This window comes from Schistocerca nitens, chromosome 7, assembly GCF_023898315.1.
Source record: "Schistocerca nitens isolate TAMUIC-IGC-003100 chromosome 7, iqSchNite1.1, whole genome shotgun sequence".
In the NCBI taxonomy this organism is placed as follows: domain Eukaryota; kingdom Metazoa; phylum Arthropoda; class Insecta; order Orthoptera; family Acrididae; genus Schistocerca; species Schistocerca nitens.
The window spans coordinates 240,940,161-240,959,053 of NC_064620.1; the positions used below are offsets into that span (position 1 = coordinate 240,940,161).

An 18,893-nucleotide genomic window follows, 5' to 3' on the forward strand; every position below is an offset into this window, starting at 1 on the left:
TTAACACAAATACCGACAAAAAGTAATTCACATTAAGCAAAACCGTAAGATCAGCATGTGTGAAGATACAAAGTGAAAAGAAACTCTGCATAGAAAGGTTTAGATAAAGATAGTACTTACTTTATGAAAAATGAAATAAGTAGGATACAACAGTTTCATGTTGTGTTCAAGTTTAATCTACAAACGATACACAAAATAACATAAGCATGAACTTGTGAGAAAAGCAAATGTGACTGAACAATGGGTTTACTTTCCATTCATTATAAACCTTACACTATGAAATTGTGTACACTTTATTAAATTTTCCATGTAGTGAAACAAAGCTATTAATGAAAATAATCACACTGTTAAATCTCTTCAACAGGCTATAGTGTCACATAATCACTGTGCAAAGATATACTTACTGTATCTCAGTTTCCTTGGTTTTCCAACTCTTAGGCTAGTTAATAGACCAGTTCGTTCACGAAATACTTCACCATCGTCATCATCTTCATCATCTCCACTGGAGTCTGTTTCTTCTGCTGGATTAGAGGTTTCATGTTGTTTCAAATGTTCATGTATCTCAGATTCTTCATTACAATGATGATCACACAGCTTACATAAATAACCCTGCGAAAATGAGAACATTAGCTTAACAGTCCAAGACCCACAACACCAGATAGTAAATGTCTAAAATTACCTAGAATTTCATGAATCTCTTTAGTGGTATTTGTTATTTTTCAGAAATGGTCTTTTGTAATATGAAAACGATAGTTGCTACTCACCATATAGCAGAGCTGCTGAGTTGCAGATAAGCACAAAAAAAGGCTGTCAGAAAGTGAGCTTCCAGCCAATAAGGCCTTTGTCAGAAATAGACAAAACACACACACACACACACACACAACTACAATCTCTGGCTGCTGAGGCCTCAGTAGCCAGAGACTGTGGTCATTTGTGTGAGAACTGCATTTCCGTGAGTGTGTGTGTGTGTGTGTGTGTGTGTGTGTGTGTGTGTGTGTGTTGTTTATTTCCGTTGAAGACCTTGTTGGCTGAAATCTAGCTTTCTGACAGTCTTCTTGTTGTGCCTAAATGGGACTCAGTGTCCTCACTATATGGTTCCATAATATTGTTACATTCCACCCTTGGTTTTCATGGTCTGTTATTTTTATATTGTTTGGTAAATTGTCAACATAGTCAAAAAGTGACAAAAATAATTAGGTATGTATTATCACATTTCCAACACTTTTCAGTTCCTCAACTGAAGTACCTTACACCCTTGACACCAGAAATAACAAACAACCTATGTCATTGTAATGAGAATTAACTGAAGTACCTTACACCCTTGACACCAGAAATAACAAACCACCTTTGTCATTGTAATGAGAATTAAGAAATAAGCATAATGAATAGAGATATTGATCATTATAATACACAACACAAACATGATTGTCAACGGATACTGAGTACTAAAAGAGCAACAGATCACTGTCCACTTGCTGCCAGAAGGCAATTCTATAACAGGCTACCAAATATTACAAAGCAACTCCGTTGAAATCTTTTTAACGGCAAAGTGAAACTGTTGTTAATTAATAGAGTACTTTACTTGCCCAAAGATTTCTGAGCTCCATTATAAGTAGTTAAGTAGTACTATCTCTGTACATTGCAGTATATTAGTGATGGTAAATAGTTATGTAATGCTATCTGGTGTTTTAAATGTACAAAAAAGCATATGACAGCAAATAATATTACCTTGCGAAGTGCCTTTGGGCAGTTCGAGTAGTGCTCTTGCATGCTGCTAAGTTCAGATGTTTCAAACAGACAGCTAGGGTTGTTGCACTTTATTTTCCCGTTCCGTTTTATTTTCATCTTCCACCTTCCAACAAGGGAATTGGTTGGCTTTGTGTAACCAAGTCGTTCAAACAATTCATCCTGGAATAACACAATTTGCAAAATATTACAACACTGGAACACTTTCATACCCTAAACAACAAACAAAAGCTGGAAATGAAGACAAGTCAGCACTCAATGTGTGCGTGTGTGTGTGTGTGTGTGTGTGTGTGTGTGTGTGTGAGAGAGAGAGAGAGAGAGAGAGAGAGAGAGAGAGAGAGAGAGAGAGAGAGAGAGAGGGGGGGGGGGGGTTATTATTTGCACATTTGATTGAACAATCTCTGCACTACATTTCCACATAAATCAGTAGTTTTCGTGATAATTACATTTATAGCTATATCTGCTAGGCAAATGTGAAAATGATGCTAGCAAAGATACAGGGTGACAATTATTGAACTACATGAAGTAAAAATCATCATAACTTCTGAATGGTTTGTGTTAGGACGTTCAAACTGCACGGTTGGCCGTGGGGCATGATGGAAATTAGTATGGTTTAGTTTAGCGACGAAGCCCACTTTCATTTGGATGGGTTTGTCACTAAGCAAAATTGGTGGATTTGGGGGACTGAAAATCTGCATTTCCTGATCGAAAAGTCTCTTCTTCCTCAACGGGTGGATGTGTGATCTGCAACGTCCAGTCACGGACTAATCAGTATGATATTCCTTGATGGCATGGTGACTACTGAATGGTACAGAAAGGTTTTGAAAGGTGATTTCATCCCCATTATCCAAAATGACCCCGATTTTGACAAGATGTACTTCATCCAAGACGGAGCTCTATCACATCAAAGCAGGAGAGTGTTTGATGTCCTGGAGGAGCACTTTGCGGGAGCATTCTGGCTCTGGGAACCCAGAGGCCACTGGCATGGACCTCGATTGGCTGCCATATTCTCCGGATCTGGACACATGCGACTCCTTTTTGTGGGGCTATATTGAAGACAAGGTGTACAGCAATAACCCCAAAACCATTGCTGAGCTGAAAACAGCCATTCCGGAGATCATTGACAGCACTGATGTTCCGACACTTCAGCAGGTCATGTGGAATTTTGCTATTCGTCTGCACCTCATGGTCGCCAAGGATTGTACGCATATGGAACATGTCGTAACCTAAATCTGAATATCTGTAGTGATGTTTACATGTTGAATAAAGAGTGTGTACGCCGTAGTTTGTAACTTTTTTTATGTAATTCAATAATTGTCCCCCTTAATTATTTCTATGTCATCAAAACAGGAAATTTAAACATAAAAGAACAAAGTGGGCCAAATATCAAACCTATGGGTCACTGGTAAAGATTTTTCCCCAGTCAAATGAGGATTACTTATTACTACAGACTGACTGCCCAATATGACACTTTGCTTCTGATTAGTCAAATATGACATAAAGCTGTTACTGATCATATATTTAACATCACAAAATTTATTTATTTTAAATAGAGTTGTGATTAGCTCATTCTATGCCTTAAACCAGGGGAGTTGGAGCAAGCTCACGAAGGCTGATGATATGGCTCTTATATGGATTGGGAACCCAGATGTTGACATTTAGTTAGTTTTATACGTAGTTTTAATATCTCATGAAATAAGCATCAAACAAACAAACTACAGAGAATGAAACTCGTGTAGATTGAAGGGGGAAACCAGATGGCACTATGGTTGGCCCACTAGATGGTGCTGCCATATGTCAAATGGATATCAATTGTATTTTTTTAAAATAGGAAACCCCATTTTTTATTACATATTCGTGTAGTATGTAAAGAAATTTGAATGTTTTAGTTGGACCACTTTTTTCGTTTTGTGATAGATGGTGCTCTAATAGTCACAAACGTATAAGTACGTGGTATCATGTAACATTCTGCCAGTGCGGATGGTATTTGCTTCGTGATACATTACCCGTGTTAAAATGGACTGTTTACCAATTACGGAAAAGGTCAATATCGTGTTGCTGTATGGCTATTGTGATCAAAATGCCCAATGGGAGTGTGCTATGTATGCTGCATGGTATCCTAGACATCATCCAAGTGTCCGGACTGTTCACCAGATAGTTACGTTATTTAAGGAAACAGGAAGTGTTCAGCCACATGTGAAATGTCAACCATGACCTGCACCAAATGACGATGCCCAAGTAGGTGTTTTACCTGCTGTCACAGCTAATCCGCACATCAGTAGCAGACACATTATGCGGGAATCGGGAATCTAAAAAATGTCGGGGTCGAGAATGCTACATCAACATCGATTGCACTTGTACCATATTTCTATGCACCAGCAATTGCATGGCGATTACTCTGAATGTCGTGCACAGTTCTGCCACTGGGCACAAGAGATATTATGGGATGATGACAGATTTTTTTGCATGGTTTCTATTTAGTGACAAAGCGTCATTCACCAACAGCGCTAATGTAAACCGGCATAATATGCACTATTGGGCAATGGAAAATCCACGATGTCTGCGACAAATGGAACATCAGCGACCTTGGCGGGTTAATGTATGGTGCGGCATTATGGGAGGAAGGATAATTGGCCCCCATTTTATCGATGGCAGTCTAAATGGTGCAATGTATGCTGATTTCCTATGTAATGTTCTACCAATGTTACTACAAGATGTTTCACTGCATGACAGAATGGCGATGTGCTTCCAATATGATGGATGTCCGGCACATAGCTCGCGTGCGGTTGAAGAGGTATTGAATAGCATATTTCATGACAGGTGGATTGGTCGTCGAAGCACCATACCATGGCTCGCACGTTCACCGGATCTCACGTCCCCGGATTTCTTTCTGTGGGGAAATTTGAAGGATATTTGCTATCGTGATCCACCGACAATGCCTGACAACATGCATCAGCACATTGCCAATGCATGTGCGAACATTACAGAAGGCGAACTACTCGCTGTTGAGAGGTATGTCGTTACACGTATTGCCAAATTCATTGAGGTTGACAGACATCATTATGAGCATTTATTGCATTAATGCGGTATTTACAGGTAATCACACTGTAACAGCATGCGTTCTCAGAAATGATAAGTTCACAAAGTTACATATATCACATTGGAACAACCGAAATAAAATGTTCAAATGTACCTATGTTCTGTATTTTAATTTTTAAAACCTACCTGTTACCAACTGTTCGTCTAAAATTGTGAGTTATATGTTTGTGACTATTACAGCGCCATCTATCACAAAGTGAAAAAAGTGGTCCAACTAAAACATTCATATTTCTTTACGAACTAAATGAATATGTAATAAAAAATGGGGGTTCCTATAAAAAAAAAAAAAAAAAAACCGCAGTTGATATACCTCTGTGTGTGTGTGTGTGTGTGTGTGTGTGTGTGTGTGTGTGTGTGTGTGTTATATACCTGTAATTGTAACTGCATGTGAGCCTCATATGAATAAATATTTTAAAAAATCCATGCCTTAGACGTTGTGGTCTTTGCCCCAAAGACTGGTTTGATGCAGCTCCCATGCTACCCTATCCTGTGGAAGCCTCTTCATCTCTGAATAACTACTGCAACTTACCTCGTCCTGAATCTGCTAACTGTAATCATCTCTTGGTGTCCATCTAAAATTTGTACCCCCCACACTTCCCTCCAATACTAATTGGCGATCTCTTGATATCTCAGAATGTGTCCTATAAACTGATTCCTTCTTCTAGTCAGCTTGTGCCACAAATTTCTTCTCTCCCCATTCTATTCAGTACTTCCTCATTAGTTACATGATCTACCCCTATAATCTTCAGCATTCTTTTGTAGCACCACATTTCAAAAGTTTCCATTCTCTTTTTGTCTAAGATGTTTATCACTCGTGTTTCACTTCCATACAAAGCTACACTCCAGACAAATACTTTCTGAGAAGACTTCCTAACACTTAAATCTATATTTGATGTTAACAAATTTCTCTTCTTCAGAAATGCTTTTCTTTCCACTGCCAATCTACATTTTATATCATCTCTACTTTGTCCATCATCAGTTACTCTGCCGCCCAAATACAAAACTCATCTACTACTTTAAGGGTCTCATTTCCTAATCCAAGTCCCTCATCATCACCTGATTTAATTCAACTACATTCCATTATCCTTGTTTTAATTTTGGTTGATGTCCAGTTATATCCTCCTTTCAACACACTGCCCATTTCATTCAAATGCTCGTCCAAGTCCTTTCCTACCTCTGACAGAATTAGTGTCATCAGCAAACATTAAGATTTTTATTTCTTCTTCAAGAACTGTAATTCCTATTCCAAATTTTTCTTTTGTTTCCTTTACTGCTTGCTCAATGCACAGACTGGTTGAGAGAGCAGTGAGACTGGGCTGTAGCCTATCCACAATGTTATTCAATGTTTCCCTTTCACACCCATTAACTCTTGTAGCTGCTATCTGGTTACTATGCAAGTTGTAAATAGCCTTTTGCTCCTTGTATTTTACCCCTGCCACCTCCAGGATTTCAAGGAGAGTACTCCAGTCAACATTGTCAAAAAATTTCTCTTTATCAACAAATGTTATAAAGGTAGATTAGCCTTTCCTTTATCTAATACGATAAGTCGTAGGGTCAGCATTGCCTTGTGTGCTCATACATTTCTCCGAAATTCAAACTGATCTGTCCTGAGGTCAGCTTCTACTAGTTCTTCCGTTCTTTTGGAATGAATGTGTGTTAGTATTTTGCAATGATGAATTATTAAATTGATAGTTTGGTAACATTTACAATCATCAGCACCTGCTTTCTGGAATGGGACTTATGAGGGTGGTTTGAAAAGTTTTCGGAACAGAAACTTTTCTTATTTTTCAATGTAGTCTCCTTGTAGATTAATGCACTTGGTCCAACGATGTTCCAGTGCCTTAATCCTATCTCAAAAATGAGTTTCCTTCAGGCCTGCAAAATAGTTGCCAACTCCGGCTATCAATTCTTCGTTTGAAGAAAATCTTCGTCCACCAAGAAAAATTTTCAGTTTCGGGAAGAGATGGAAGTCTGACAGAGCTATATCACATGAATAAGGTGGGTGTGGCAAGATTTCATACCTTAGTTCATGTAGTTTTGCCATAGTGATGGCACATGTGTAGGGTTGCGCATCAAGAGTCGTGGCACCCAACCTGCGGATAAGTTTTTAATTTCTAATTCTTCAGTTAAAATGTGATATACCCTTTCAGATGACATCTGGCAAGTGTGAGCAATTTCACACACTTTCCATTGGTGATTTTACATGACCATTTTGTGCACTTTTGCAATGATTTCTGGACTAGTAATTAACGGAACAGAATGTGACGTAAAAGGATCACCATTTCACCTGTCAGCCATTGTTATAGATATATGTAGGTATAGTGCCAGATGAAAAAACAATGAGGCATTTGTGTCAGCATGGCAGCAGCTCCTAGAAAATCTAGATTTACTTCTGGAGGTGGTCAAGTTGATAATATAATACATGCAAAATACTAGCTCACTTTGTTAAAACTTGAGCAATCTGAATTACTTTACTCGGAAACAATGCATCAGCAGAAGAATGTCACTTACGTATTTATTACTGTCCCTTAACTTATAACTTATCAGTCAATAAAATAGAGAATGATGGTATCTTCTCAACGTATAATTGATTATAAACTTCAATATACAGTTCTGACTAATAGTACTATAGGTCGCAGCCGGATCTGACCAACATGATGCCGTCATTGTAAGTGATGACTGCAGAGTGAGCTCAAGCAGTGCTGTGCCCTGATGTAAGTAATCTTTCGGCAGTGCTGGTGTATGGAACCTCTTGATGGTATGTCTTCACCAATGTCACTTATTCATCACTACGTTAGGCAGTCCTTACTTGTGGCTCCATTGTGTACCATCACTGACGTGAGACCTATTTCTTTGGATGACACCACAATAGAAGTGATGAAGTTAAACATTACACAACCACTGCTGCATTGGTCAGATAAGCTGCTAGAGGTGCTCCCAATGCAAAGTTTGATCTATGTGATTGAAACAATATACCCTGCATTCCTGGCTCACAGCTCAACCAAGAACCTTCTTTTATGAGGGCATCAGGAAGCTTGTACAACGATGGATGAAGGGCACTGAAACGCAAGAGACTATATCGAAAAATGAAGTAAGTTTCCTATTTGATTACAATAAAATTTTATAACTACTTTGCGGATAATAATTGATTTACCCTTGTATACAGCAGTAAATTAGGAAATTATTTCGTATTTAATATTGTTAACATATTCCGCCAGGCTCCAAAGGAAAATTCGGTTAATGTTACTATTTGTATCATCATCAAGTGTACAAGTATACAACTATGTGATGTGGCTGTTATTCAGTGATTACTGTATGTGTATCCTCATTTAGTATACACAGAAATTTTAGAAACCTTGTCAGCTTTCTGCTCCCCAGGTGGTTCATCATCTTCACCTCCCTTCATGAATTCTTGCATGAGAGTGGTTGCTCTGAAAAAGAAATTGACAATTTCATAGGTATGAATATAACTTTTTGAATTCAGATGTAAACTAATGTTATACTGACAACATCTGAAAGCAAATTTAGTGAGAAATTATTTAGTTTGTCGTTATAAAGATCGTCAATGAATTTAGTACCCCTGCAACATAAGCCTTCGAGGAATACAGGGTGATTCAAAAAGAATACCACAACTTTAGGAATTTAAAACTCTGCAACGACAAAAGGCAGAGCTAAGCACTATCTGTCGGCGAATTAAGGGAGCTATAAAGTTTCATTTAGTTGTACATTCGTTCGCTTGAGGCGCTGTTGACTAGGCGTCAGAGTCAGTTGATGCTAAGATGGCGACCGCTCAACAGAAAGCTTTTTGTGTTATTGAGTACGGCAGAAGTGAATCGACGACAGTTGTTCAGCGTGCATTTCGAACGAAGTATGGTGTTAAACCTTCTGATAGGTGATGTATTAAACGTTGGTATAAACAGTTTACAGAGAATGGGTGTTTGTGCAAAGGGAAAAGTTCTGGACGGCCGAGAACGAGTGATGGAAATGTAGCACGCATCCAGCAAGCATTTGTTCGCAGCCCAGGAAAATCGACTCGCAGAGCTAGCAGAGAGCTGCAAATTCCACAATCAACTTTATGGAGAGTCCTACGAAAAAGGTTAGTTATGAAACCTGAACGTCAACTACCCGAGACGATGGATCGGCCGCCAGGCAGCCCATGACAGAGCACTTCATCACTGGCCTCCAAGAAGCCCTGATCTTACCCCCTGCGATTTTTTCTTATGGGGGTATGTTAAGGATATGGTGTTTCGGCCACCTCTCCCAGCCACCATTGATGATTTGAAACGAGAAATAACAGCAGCTATCCAAACTGTTACGCCTGATATGCTACAGAGAGTGTGGAACGAGTTGGAGTATTGGGTTGATATTGCTCGAGTGTCTGGAGGGGGCCATATTGAACATCTCTGAACTTGTTTTTGAGTGAAAAAAAAACCTTTTTAAATACTCTTTGTAATGATGTATAACAGAAGGTTATATTATGTTTCTTTCATTAAATACACATTTTTAAAGTTGTGGTATTCTTTTTGAATCACCCTGTATATTAACAATACAATTTCCTTGACAGTGTACCAATGAGAACATTAAAACAAAGTACCATGTCCGTGGTCTACTGGCATAAATGTGGAAAGTACTGTTCAGTGCTTTTATGTATTGCTAACTTCACTCTTTTTATAACAAAATAAGCAGACTGAGAGAGTGAGGAAGTTTTATTTCCTTAAAATGTCAAAGGATCCTAAACTCGAAAGTACATATCAGGATGGGACTGATGGTTGGTTGGTTGGTTTAAAGGCAAGAGAAGGGACCAAACTACAAGGTCATCAGTCCCCTGTTCCTATTACAACAATTCCACAAGTGTGAGAATAAAACAGATGAAACATATAACACAAAACGGAAAGAAAGGAACAGCCAAAAGACGAAGGGAAGGCAACGAACACTAAAAGGAAAGAGAGGACAAGAAAACAACAGAGAGACGCTAGAAAGAGAAGAAAGTAAAACATGAAAGCAGATTACAGTGGCTGGCCAACCACGAGAATAAAAAGGAAAAGGCAGCCACTCTGCAACACATTAAAACCCCCACCCTAAAAGCACTGGGGTGGAGGACACAGAGGGACAAAGGACATGCGCTAAATCCTACATAGAAGTATAAAACCCACTCTCATGGATAAAATGTAAAACTATAGCTTCTGTGGAGGCATTGTTGCCCAACACCGAAGGCAGAGTGCTGGGAAAGTCTGCCACAGAGTGGCTAAAAGTGGGCAGTCCAGCAAGAAGTGGACGACTGTCATTTGGGAGCCACAGCAACACTGAGGTGGATCCTCACAATGGAGTAGGTAACCATGTGTTAGCCACGTATGGCCAAATAAGGAGCAGGCAGAGGACAACTGATTCCCTGTGAGAGGCCTGCATGGAAGACTTCCACACATTCATAGTCTCCTTAATGACATGCAGTTTGTTGTGTGTGCTGCTACGCCATTCAGTCTCCCAAAGCCGGAAAACCCTGTGATGTAAGACAGGATCACAAGTCAGCTTCGGAGATGCCTATCTCCAGAAGGAATTTTGGCGTCGCCTGTTTGGCCAGCCTGTTGGCCAGTTCGTTGCCGAGGATTCCGATGTGTCCTTGGGTCCACACAAACACTACGGAATGGCGGGACTGTTCCAGGGCGTAGTTGGACTCCTGAATGGATGCTACTAGAGGGTAGCAAGGGTAGCACTGGTCGATAGCTTGTAGGCTGCTGCACAGGAGAAATGACCCACCAGGGCATGAGCGGATGTATTCAAGAGCACGAGATATGGACGTCAGCTCTGCAGTGAAAACACTGCAGCCAACTGGCAAGGAGTGCTGCTCAATATGTTCTCCATGAGCATATGCGAAGCCTATGTGACCGTCAGTCATTGAGCCGTCGGTGGAAAACACTTCAGGGCCCTGAAGCACATCAAAGAGTCGAGAGGAAGTGACCGAAGAGCGGCGGGGTTATCAGAGTCCTTAGGGCCATGCAAAAGGTCCAGACAAAGCTGCGGCCGTGGCGTACACCATCGAGGCATACATGGACGGACCGCAAGTAGAGGTGGTAAAGGGAAGGACTCCAGTTCAGAGGGAAGGGACCACACGCAAACCGCAATCGTTAGCCCCGATCTGGGTCGCCGATGCGGGAGATGGACTGCCGCAGGTGGTAAAAGGAGATGGTAATTCGGATGCTCAGGGGAACTATGAATGTGTGCTGCGTAACTGGTGAGCAGTTATGCATATCTGGTGAGCAGTTATGCATATCTGATCTGCAGTGGAGGGACACCAGACTTGTCCTAAAAGCTCCTGTCGCTAATCGAACCCCACAGTGGTGCACAAGGTCGGGTAAATGCAATGCTGAAGGCACTGCCGAAACATAAACCACACTCCCATAGTCAATTTGGGAGTGGACAAGGGCTCTGTAGAGCTGCAGCAGCGTACAGCGATCTGCACCCCAATTGGTGTTGCTCAGGCAATGGAGGGCATTGAGATGCTGCCAGCACCTCTGCTTAAGCTGATGAAGATGAGGGAGCCAAGTCAATCGAGCATCAAAAACCAGTCCTAGGAATTGATATGTCTCCACTACAGTGAGTGGATCGTCTTTAAGATAAAGTGCAGGTTCCGGATGAACGGTACGATGCCGACAGAAGTGCATGACATACGTCTTTGCGGCTGAAAACTGGAAGCCGTGGGCTAGAGCCCATGACTGCACCTTGTAGATGGCTCCTGGGAAGTGCCACTCAGCAACAACAGTACTGGAGCAGCAGTGTGAAATGCGGAAGTCGTCTGCATACAGAGAAGGTGAGATGGTGGGCCCGACAGCTGCTGCTAGACTGTTAATGGCCACTAATAGAGAGACACTCAATACAGAGCCCGGGGGGCTCCATTCTCCGGGACATGGATGCAACTACGGGAGTCACCAACTTGGACACGGAAAGTACAGGGTGACAGGAAGTTTTGGATAAAAATCGGGAGTGGTCCCCGGAGACCCACTCATACAATGTGGCAAGGATACGATGTCGCCAAGTCGTGTTGTATGCTTTACGTAAGTCAAAAAAGATGGCACTCAGGTGTTGCTGTCTGGAAAAGGCTGTTCGGATGGCAGACTTGATGGACAATAGATTATCAGTGGTAGAACGACCCTGGCAGAAGCTGCCCTGACATGGGGCCAGCAAGCCATGTGACTCTGGGACCCAACCCAACCGCCGACATACCATATGTTCCAGCAGCTTACAAAGAACATTGGCGAGGCTGATGGACGATAGCTATCCACATCAAGTGGGTTTTTATCGGGTCTGAACACTGGAATGATGGTGCTCTCCCGCCATTGCGATGGAAAGACGCCATCGCACCAGATCCGGTTGAAGATGACAAGAAGATGTTGCTTGTAGTCGGATGAGAGATGTTTAATCATCTGACTGTGGATGCCATCAGTCTCAGGAACTGAGTTGGGGCAATGTGCAAGGGCACTGAGGAGCTCCCACTCTATAAATGGGGCGTTGTAGGATTCACTGCAGCGTGTAGTGAATGAGATGACATTCCATTCCAGCTGACGTTTGAGTGTGCGAAAGGCTGGGGGGTTGTTCTCCGATGCAGTGGCTCGAGCAAAGTGCTCCGCTATCGCGTTTGTATCGGTAAATAACTCAATTTATGGTAACACCGGGGACAGCTGTTGGGCCTTGGTACCCGAAAAGACATTTGATCTTTGGCCAGACTTGGGAAGGTGATGTGTGCCACCCAATGGTGGAGACGTATCTCTCCCAACACTCTTTTCTTCTGTTGTTTGATAAGGTAGTGAACAAAGGCAAGAGCCTTTTAAAGGCTATGAGGTGCTCCAGGGAAGGGTGCCGCTTATGCTGCTGTAGAACTCGCTGATGCTTCTTAATTGCTTCAGCGACTTCTGGCGACCACCAAGGGACTACCTTACATCTCGGGCACCCTAAAGAGCAAGGACTCACATTTTCTGCTGCAGAAACAATTGTGCTAGCCACCTGCTCAACCATCACATTGATGTTACCATGTAGGGGAGATTCAGCAGTGACAGCAGTCCACCTTGTTCAAAGCCCATCTGGGCAGGCGTCCGTGTGCCTGATGCTGGGGCAGTGACAGGAAGATGGGGAAGTGGTCACTACCACACAGATCGTCATGTGCTCTCCAGAGGATAGATCGGGGAAGTCCTGGGCTGCAAATCGATAAATCAATTGCCGAGTAATTACCATGAGCCACACTGAAATGTGTGGCGGCCCCAGTATTTAAGAGGCAGAGGTCGAATTGCGACAATAAAGTTTCGACATCTCTGCCAATGGTACCACCCCACAAGGGGTTATGGGCATTAAAATCTCCCAGAAGTAGGAAAGGTTTAGAGAGTTGATCAATCAGTGCAGCTAATACATTCAGGGGTACTGCACCATCTGGAGGAAGATATACATTGCAGACAGTTATTTCCAGCGTCATCCTTATTCTGACAGCCACAGCTTCAAGAGGGGTTTGAAGGGGCACATGTTCACTACAGACCAAGTTTAGGAAATAAACGCAAACTTCACCTCAAACTCGATTATAGTCGCTACGGTTCCTGTAATATCCCTTATAGCCATGAAGTGCATGGGTCCGCATTGCTGGGAGCCAGGTTTCCTGGAGGACAATGCAGATAGCAGGTGTAAAGCTTAACAGTTGCCGTAGCTCAGCCAGACGGCGGAAAAAACTACCGCAATTCCACTGGAGGATAACATCGTGAGACTGGGAAGGCATGGAACATTCAATGAGGCAGTTTACACCTCAGAGTCACCTGCTGCCACCAATTTATTGCCCGAGCAGTCTATAACCATTGTGTCTGAGGGTCTGGCAAGATCTAGATCCTCAGCGGCCACCAAAATCTCCACCCCATTCTCAACCGCAGATCTTGTAGGTAGTGGTGGTGTGGGTGCCATCGTAATTTCCTTGGTCTTAGGGGTTTTCTTTTTGGATTTCTCTCGCTGCTTCTTGGGTTTCCCTGGCTGGGAGGACTTCACTGGCTCAGTCTCCGGGACTGAGGATGAGCGTGTTGTCTTTCCCACTAGAAGAAATCTGGGAAGAGAGTGACCCAAGGGACCCCTTCCTAGTGAGAGAAGCTGAAGAAGACTTATGGTTCTCCAGCTTAGAAGTGGGGACAGACGTCCTTGATGGTTGGGGGGGGGGGGGGGGGGTGTTGCTCCCGAACTAGGAGCAACAGGGAGGGAAATGCCCCCCACCATCAAGCAGGCAGGTGTAGTCTTCCGGCTCTGAGAGGTGACCTGGGTTGGTGGAGCTGATGGTGCCAGAACAGTTGTAGCGGCAGCATAAGACGATGTCACACACACAGGATGCAGGCATTCAAATTTTCCCTTAGCCTCACAGTGTAGGTCAGTCTGTCCAGGGTCTTGTACTCCATGATTTTCCTTTCTTTCTGGAGAATCCTGTAGTCTGGTAAGCAAGGCGAATGGTGCTCTCCGAAGTTAACACAGATGGGAGGCAGGGCACATGGAGTATTGGGATGTGATGGGTTTCCGCAATCTTGGCATGTGACGCTGGGAGTACAGCGGGAAGACGTATGGTCGAACGTCCAGCACTTAAAGCACTGCATCGGGGGAGGGATATATGGCTTTACATCACACCGGTAGACCATCACCTTACCTTCTCGGGCAATGTATCACCCTCAAAGGCCAAGATGAAGGCACCAGTGGCAACCTAATTATCCTTCGGACCCCAGTGGACAAGCTGGACGAAATGTACACCTCGCTGCTCTAACGCGCAGCTCATCGTCGAACTGCAAAAGAAGGTCTCTGTGAAATACGATACCCTGGACCATATTTAAGCTCTTATGGGGCATGCTGGTTACAGAAACATCCCCCAGCTTGTCAAAAACAAGTAACTCCTGTGACTGGGCAGAGGATGCTGTTTGGATCAAGACTGACCCAGATCTTATTTTGGACAAGCCCTCCACCTCCCCGAACTTGTCCTCTAAATGCTCAACAAAAAACTGAGGCTTCAATGCCAAGAAAGATTCCCCATCAGCTCTCAAACATAAAAGGTACGTTCCTCCCATGGTGTGGCCAGGAAGGGGAAGGATTTGGTGTCATGCTTCTGTGCGTTGAATTGAGCTCCTGATCGCTTAGAGACTGCTGGTGTTTCACCACCAGCAAGAGATGATGGTCTATGCTTCATTGAGTGTCACCCACCCTGATGCCACCCACTCCAACCAAGGGCCCTTCCCACGGGTTCCACCCAGCTGCAGGAAAGGCCACCTGGCAGGATGGCTATTGCCGGGAGTCCCGATGCCCCAGGGGGATGGGCATCTACCCTTTGGCACACGTGGGGAGTTAATGGTGCAGGCATCAGCAGAGCGATCCCTGTGTGGTCAGGGGGCTACAACCTAAAGGGTACAATGGCGGCCCCACCAAAACGGACTGGCTACCGAGCTGGATATCGGGTGCAAAGAAGTCCATGGTCATCGTGGATTCAGAAATCGACGCTGCATAGTGCATAATGGAAAACGCACCCAGAATGGGCAGGACTGCAATGCAATGACGAGAAAGTGGGCTAAAGATCTCAATGCACAATGGACACGATGCACCTTGTAAGGCGCGCTTCCCCAATTGGCACGCTCTTCGGGAAAATTTTGAAGAATGGAGGTCAAACTCTAAAGGGGACCATCACATAAAGACCAAAACGTGTGAAACTCCTTTTATTCACCTCGTACGACAGACAGGGATACCTCGGGCCTATTCTAACCCCTGGACCCGCAGGGGGGGGATATGCGACTGATATCTTTACATTTGATACAAAACTACTGACACAGTGGGCACATGGGAAGTAACATATCGTGCCATCCTTATACCTGATAACTTCTTTTTGACTAAAAAAAAAAAAAAATCACATCTGTGGCAGTGTTGGGATGTCTGTTCGTTTCAGTTTCTCACAGCAGCAATTGCTAGTGTTCCTAAATTTCCTCTCCATCCCCTCAAAAAGAGGTGGCTTAAATTTTTTTATCTGGTAACAAAAAAATAGTCAAAAACTTATTACCTATAATCTGCTGCTGGAAAATATGTGATTTTCCTGAAACTCTGAGGAGAATAGGCCTGAAATCAGTTTTAATGTTGATGGTAGTTATCTCTGAAATGAACATCCCCTTCAGAAATAACAACTCTAAACTGGTTGAGAAACTTTCTACATGCAGATGGGCCATTTACAATATTACTTAACAGCATCTTGCATCTTTTGGAAATCAAAGACTACAAAAGTTTCTTAGCTCGGTACATCTGATCGAAAGCTTAGTAAATATAGGTATCATCTGCTGGGAATACAACAACGAATAGGAATTAATCTACAGATGACCTGACATAGGTCACACATTATTTTATTACTAGTTTTGTTCATCAGGTACAAGCATCTTCAAAAATGCATTTTCCTGATGGCACCATGTAAAAGGCGTAAAGCTCCCCTAGTGTCATCATAACTACAAGGTACTTACAAACAGTCCATCAATTTAGGAACTATTCAGCATCTATGTATAAAAGAAAAGTAACTTTTTTATACTACAGAGAAATCCTGCTTTTACACTTTTCGAGGGACTTCAAAAAAATGTTGTGAAATGCGGGAAAATGTAAAATGTGGGAAATAATGTTTTTAGCTGTAAAATTTATGGATAGGATATCCCCTTGCATTTTTGATCTTTTGTATGATATATGTAGATAACAGGCATCAACAGACTTGTCAGGCAGTTTTTTTTTACCTAATAAAGGTTAATTATCTAATAAAAACCCCTGATGTAACTGGAACTGATAACTGTCTGGGAAGTAGGAACGTTTGGTCAATTTAATACATCAGACGCTATGTTTTTGAAACCCTGCAGCTGCCAGTCATTAGTTAAATAATGAAATACTGCACTAGTTATGTAATTTTTCATGCTTAGCATGACGCGTTTTGAGAATTTTTTCTCGTTGTCAAGTGCAAAATGTACATAAATATTTTGTGTGGTGCTTGAAGATGTGTTATTTTGCATCTCTTGCACTGTAGCCATCTTTTTGAGGTGATCTGGTACTATGCCTCCTCAGTTATGTGGAAAACCCCTCACATGCAAACTAACACTCACATCGCTTGTTTGTCTAACTTCACAACAAATACATATATAAATACTGCACTTCACAATGAGAATAAATTCTTGAAACACAATTTGCTCAGCATGAAAAAAATACAGAACCAGCGATGTCTTTAACCTAAAAACATTTGAGCAATGCAAAGTGAATGACGATGTCAACTTGCACTACAAGTGGCCAAACGCTGAAACACGCTAAATATGGTTCGACAAAGGTATCAGGGTAATCACAAAAATCACGAAACTGCATTTGCGCAGCAAAGACAGTTTGGAAATAGTTGTGATTTGTCATGATATATTTATTCGAATGGACCTATTTACTCCCGTCAGTCTCCACGCCAAGTAGAGCTTGGCAGTGGCGGGAGATACGGCACGAACTGTTCCAACTTTTCCACATTTACTGGTTCAAATCCACTGAGTAGAGGGCCCTGGTGTCAAAAAACTTAACCACATAATGTTTGTAAAATATAATGGACGGCCAACGTAATCTTGTTCTCCACAAACATTTTTTCGTAATGTGTAAATAGCGGGAAAATTATAAATATGTTGACACAAAATTGGGTGCAAATTAACATTGTGAACATAAGAAATTTGACGGGGATGAAAAAAATGTCATAAATGGCGGAAAAACATTAATTCCGGGAACGTAAAAGCAGGGTTATGCCATAGTTCGGCCTTTCAAGGAAACATTACATTCATGGCGGGATCATCCCATTCAGTAACAAATGTGCACTGAGCGACCTACTTCACCTAAGTTTTGTTGCCCTTTCTGCTTTTGCTAGCCTTTCTTCAAATATTAGGTGAGTTGTAGAGGCAATGAAGCAGTTGTTTTTGCTGCTCATGTTCGAACAGTAGCAGCTCTCAGTAGTGCATTTGTTCTACACTGGGCTATCTGCTGCACTTATTATTCTGCCACCACTGTGTACATGAAGGCGATACCTCATTAAAAGTCTGCCTCAGAAGTGATGTGGATAAGAGAGAGAAAGTTTAAGGGTCTTGCCTACTTCACTGGCGTCAACAACCAAAATAGGCCTTGCCATCCTCAAATACTTTATATTCTCCCTTATATGCTATCAATGAAAACTTGGGAGAAGCTGGTTCTTTCTTTGGCAGTTATCAGCTCCTTACATGTATTTTCTAAATTTTTTACCTCATCATTTACAACTGTTCAGCATGATCTACATTATCTCCTTGTGTTGCTACCATTCTGAAGATACTGAAGAATTCTCCTCTCTTAATTCAGTAGAGCTACAAATTCTGGTTTATTTATTAGTTCTGCATGTAAAAATGCAGTTATAAGTAGTTTGAAAGATTCAGTTTTTAAATACAAAATTAATGGTAAATGCTGACAATTTGGGATCTGCAAAAATTGAAAATGCATTTCAGATACTTACTTTTCAGCTGCAGCTCGTTTGCGTTTTCCAGGTTCCATGTTGAAAGCAATTATTTCTTCTTGTTGTTGCTGCCTTTCTTGTTCAGACCTGTGTAGCTGCAAATGGACCTTCAAACTTGTAGGAATTAAATATCTCTCACAAAATGGGCACTGCTCTTTCATAGATTCACGTTCCTGTAAAGATATTGTGATATGTGAGTGCCACCATCATGCAGATGAAATTAGTGGCTTCATATTTCTTCATCAGTGGTCTCAACTTTTCTGGGACCATTACTGCAGAGTACAATCAGATATTTGCTAGTAATGCCCTCCCCTTTCCCATCCCTCTGCTATAATCTGTGTTAGCACCAATCAAAACTTCAAACTGAAAAAGAATTTTCTTTGAACATTTCCAATTTTAAAATGACAAAAGATAAGTGGTATTTAGTTTTTGTAGGTGTGTTATTAAACCACAAATTAATGAATCAATGAGACAACTATTGCTGTTTATTTCTAATGGCTATTTTCAAATAGAATGATGAAGTAATTTTCAGTGCAATTTG

General features: G+C 42.0%; 1 protein-coding gene across 1 annotated transcript in view; it reads right to left on the minus strand.

Annotated features, from left to right (window-relative positions):
* The window catches only part of LOC126195552 (uncharacterized), a 322,158-nt gene that overhangs the window by 96,259 nt on the left and 207,006 nt on the right, over positions 1-18,893 (minus strand). Inside the window, exons 15-18 of the mRNA XM_049934175.1 lie at positions 18,353-18,525; positions 8,201-8,276; positions 1,729-1,908; positions 405-609 (exon numbers count right to left, since the gene is read on the minus strand). Of these exons, the coding sequence (XP_049790132.1) occupies positions 405-609; positions 1,729-1,908; positions 8,201-8,276; positions 18,353-18,525 (634 nt within the window). The remainder of the gene's footprint in view (positions 1-404; positions 610-1,728; positions 1,909-8,200; positions 8,277-18,352; positions 18,526-18,893) is intronic.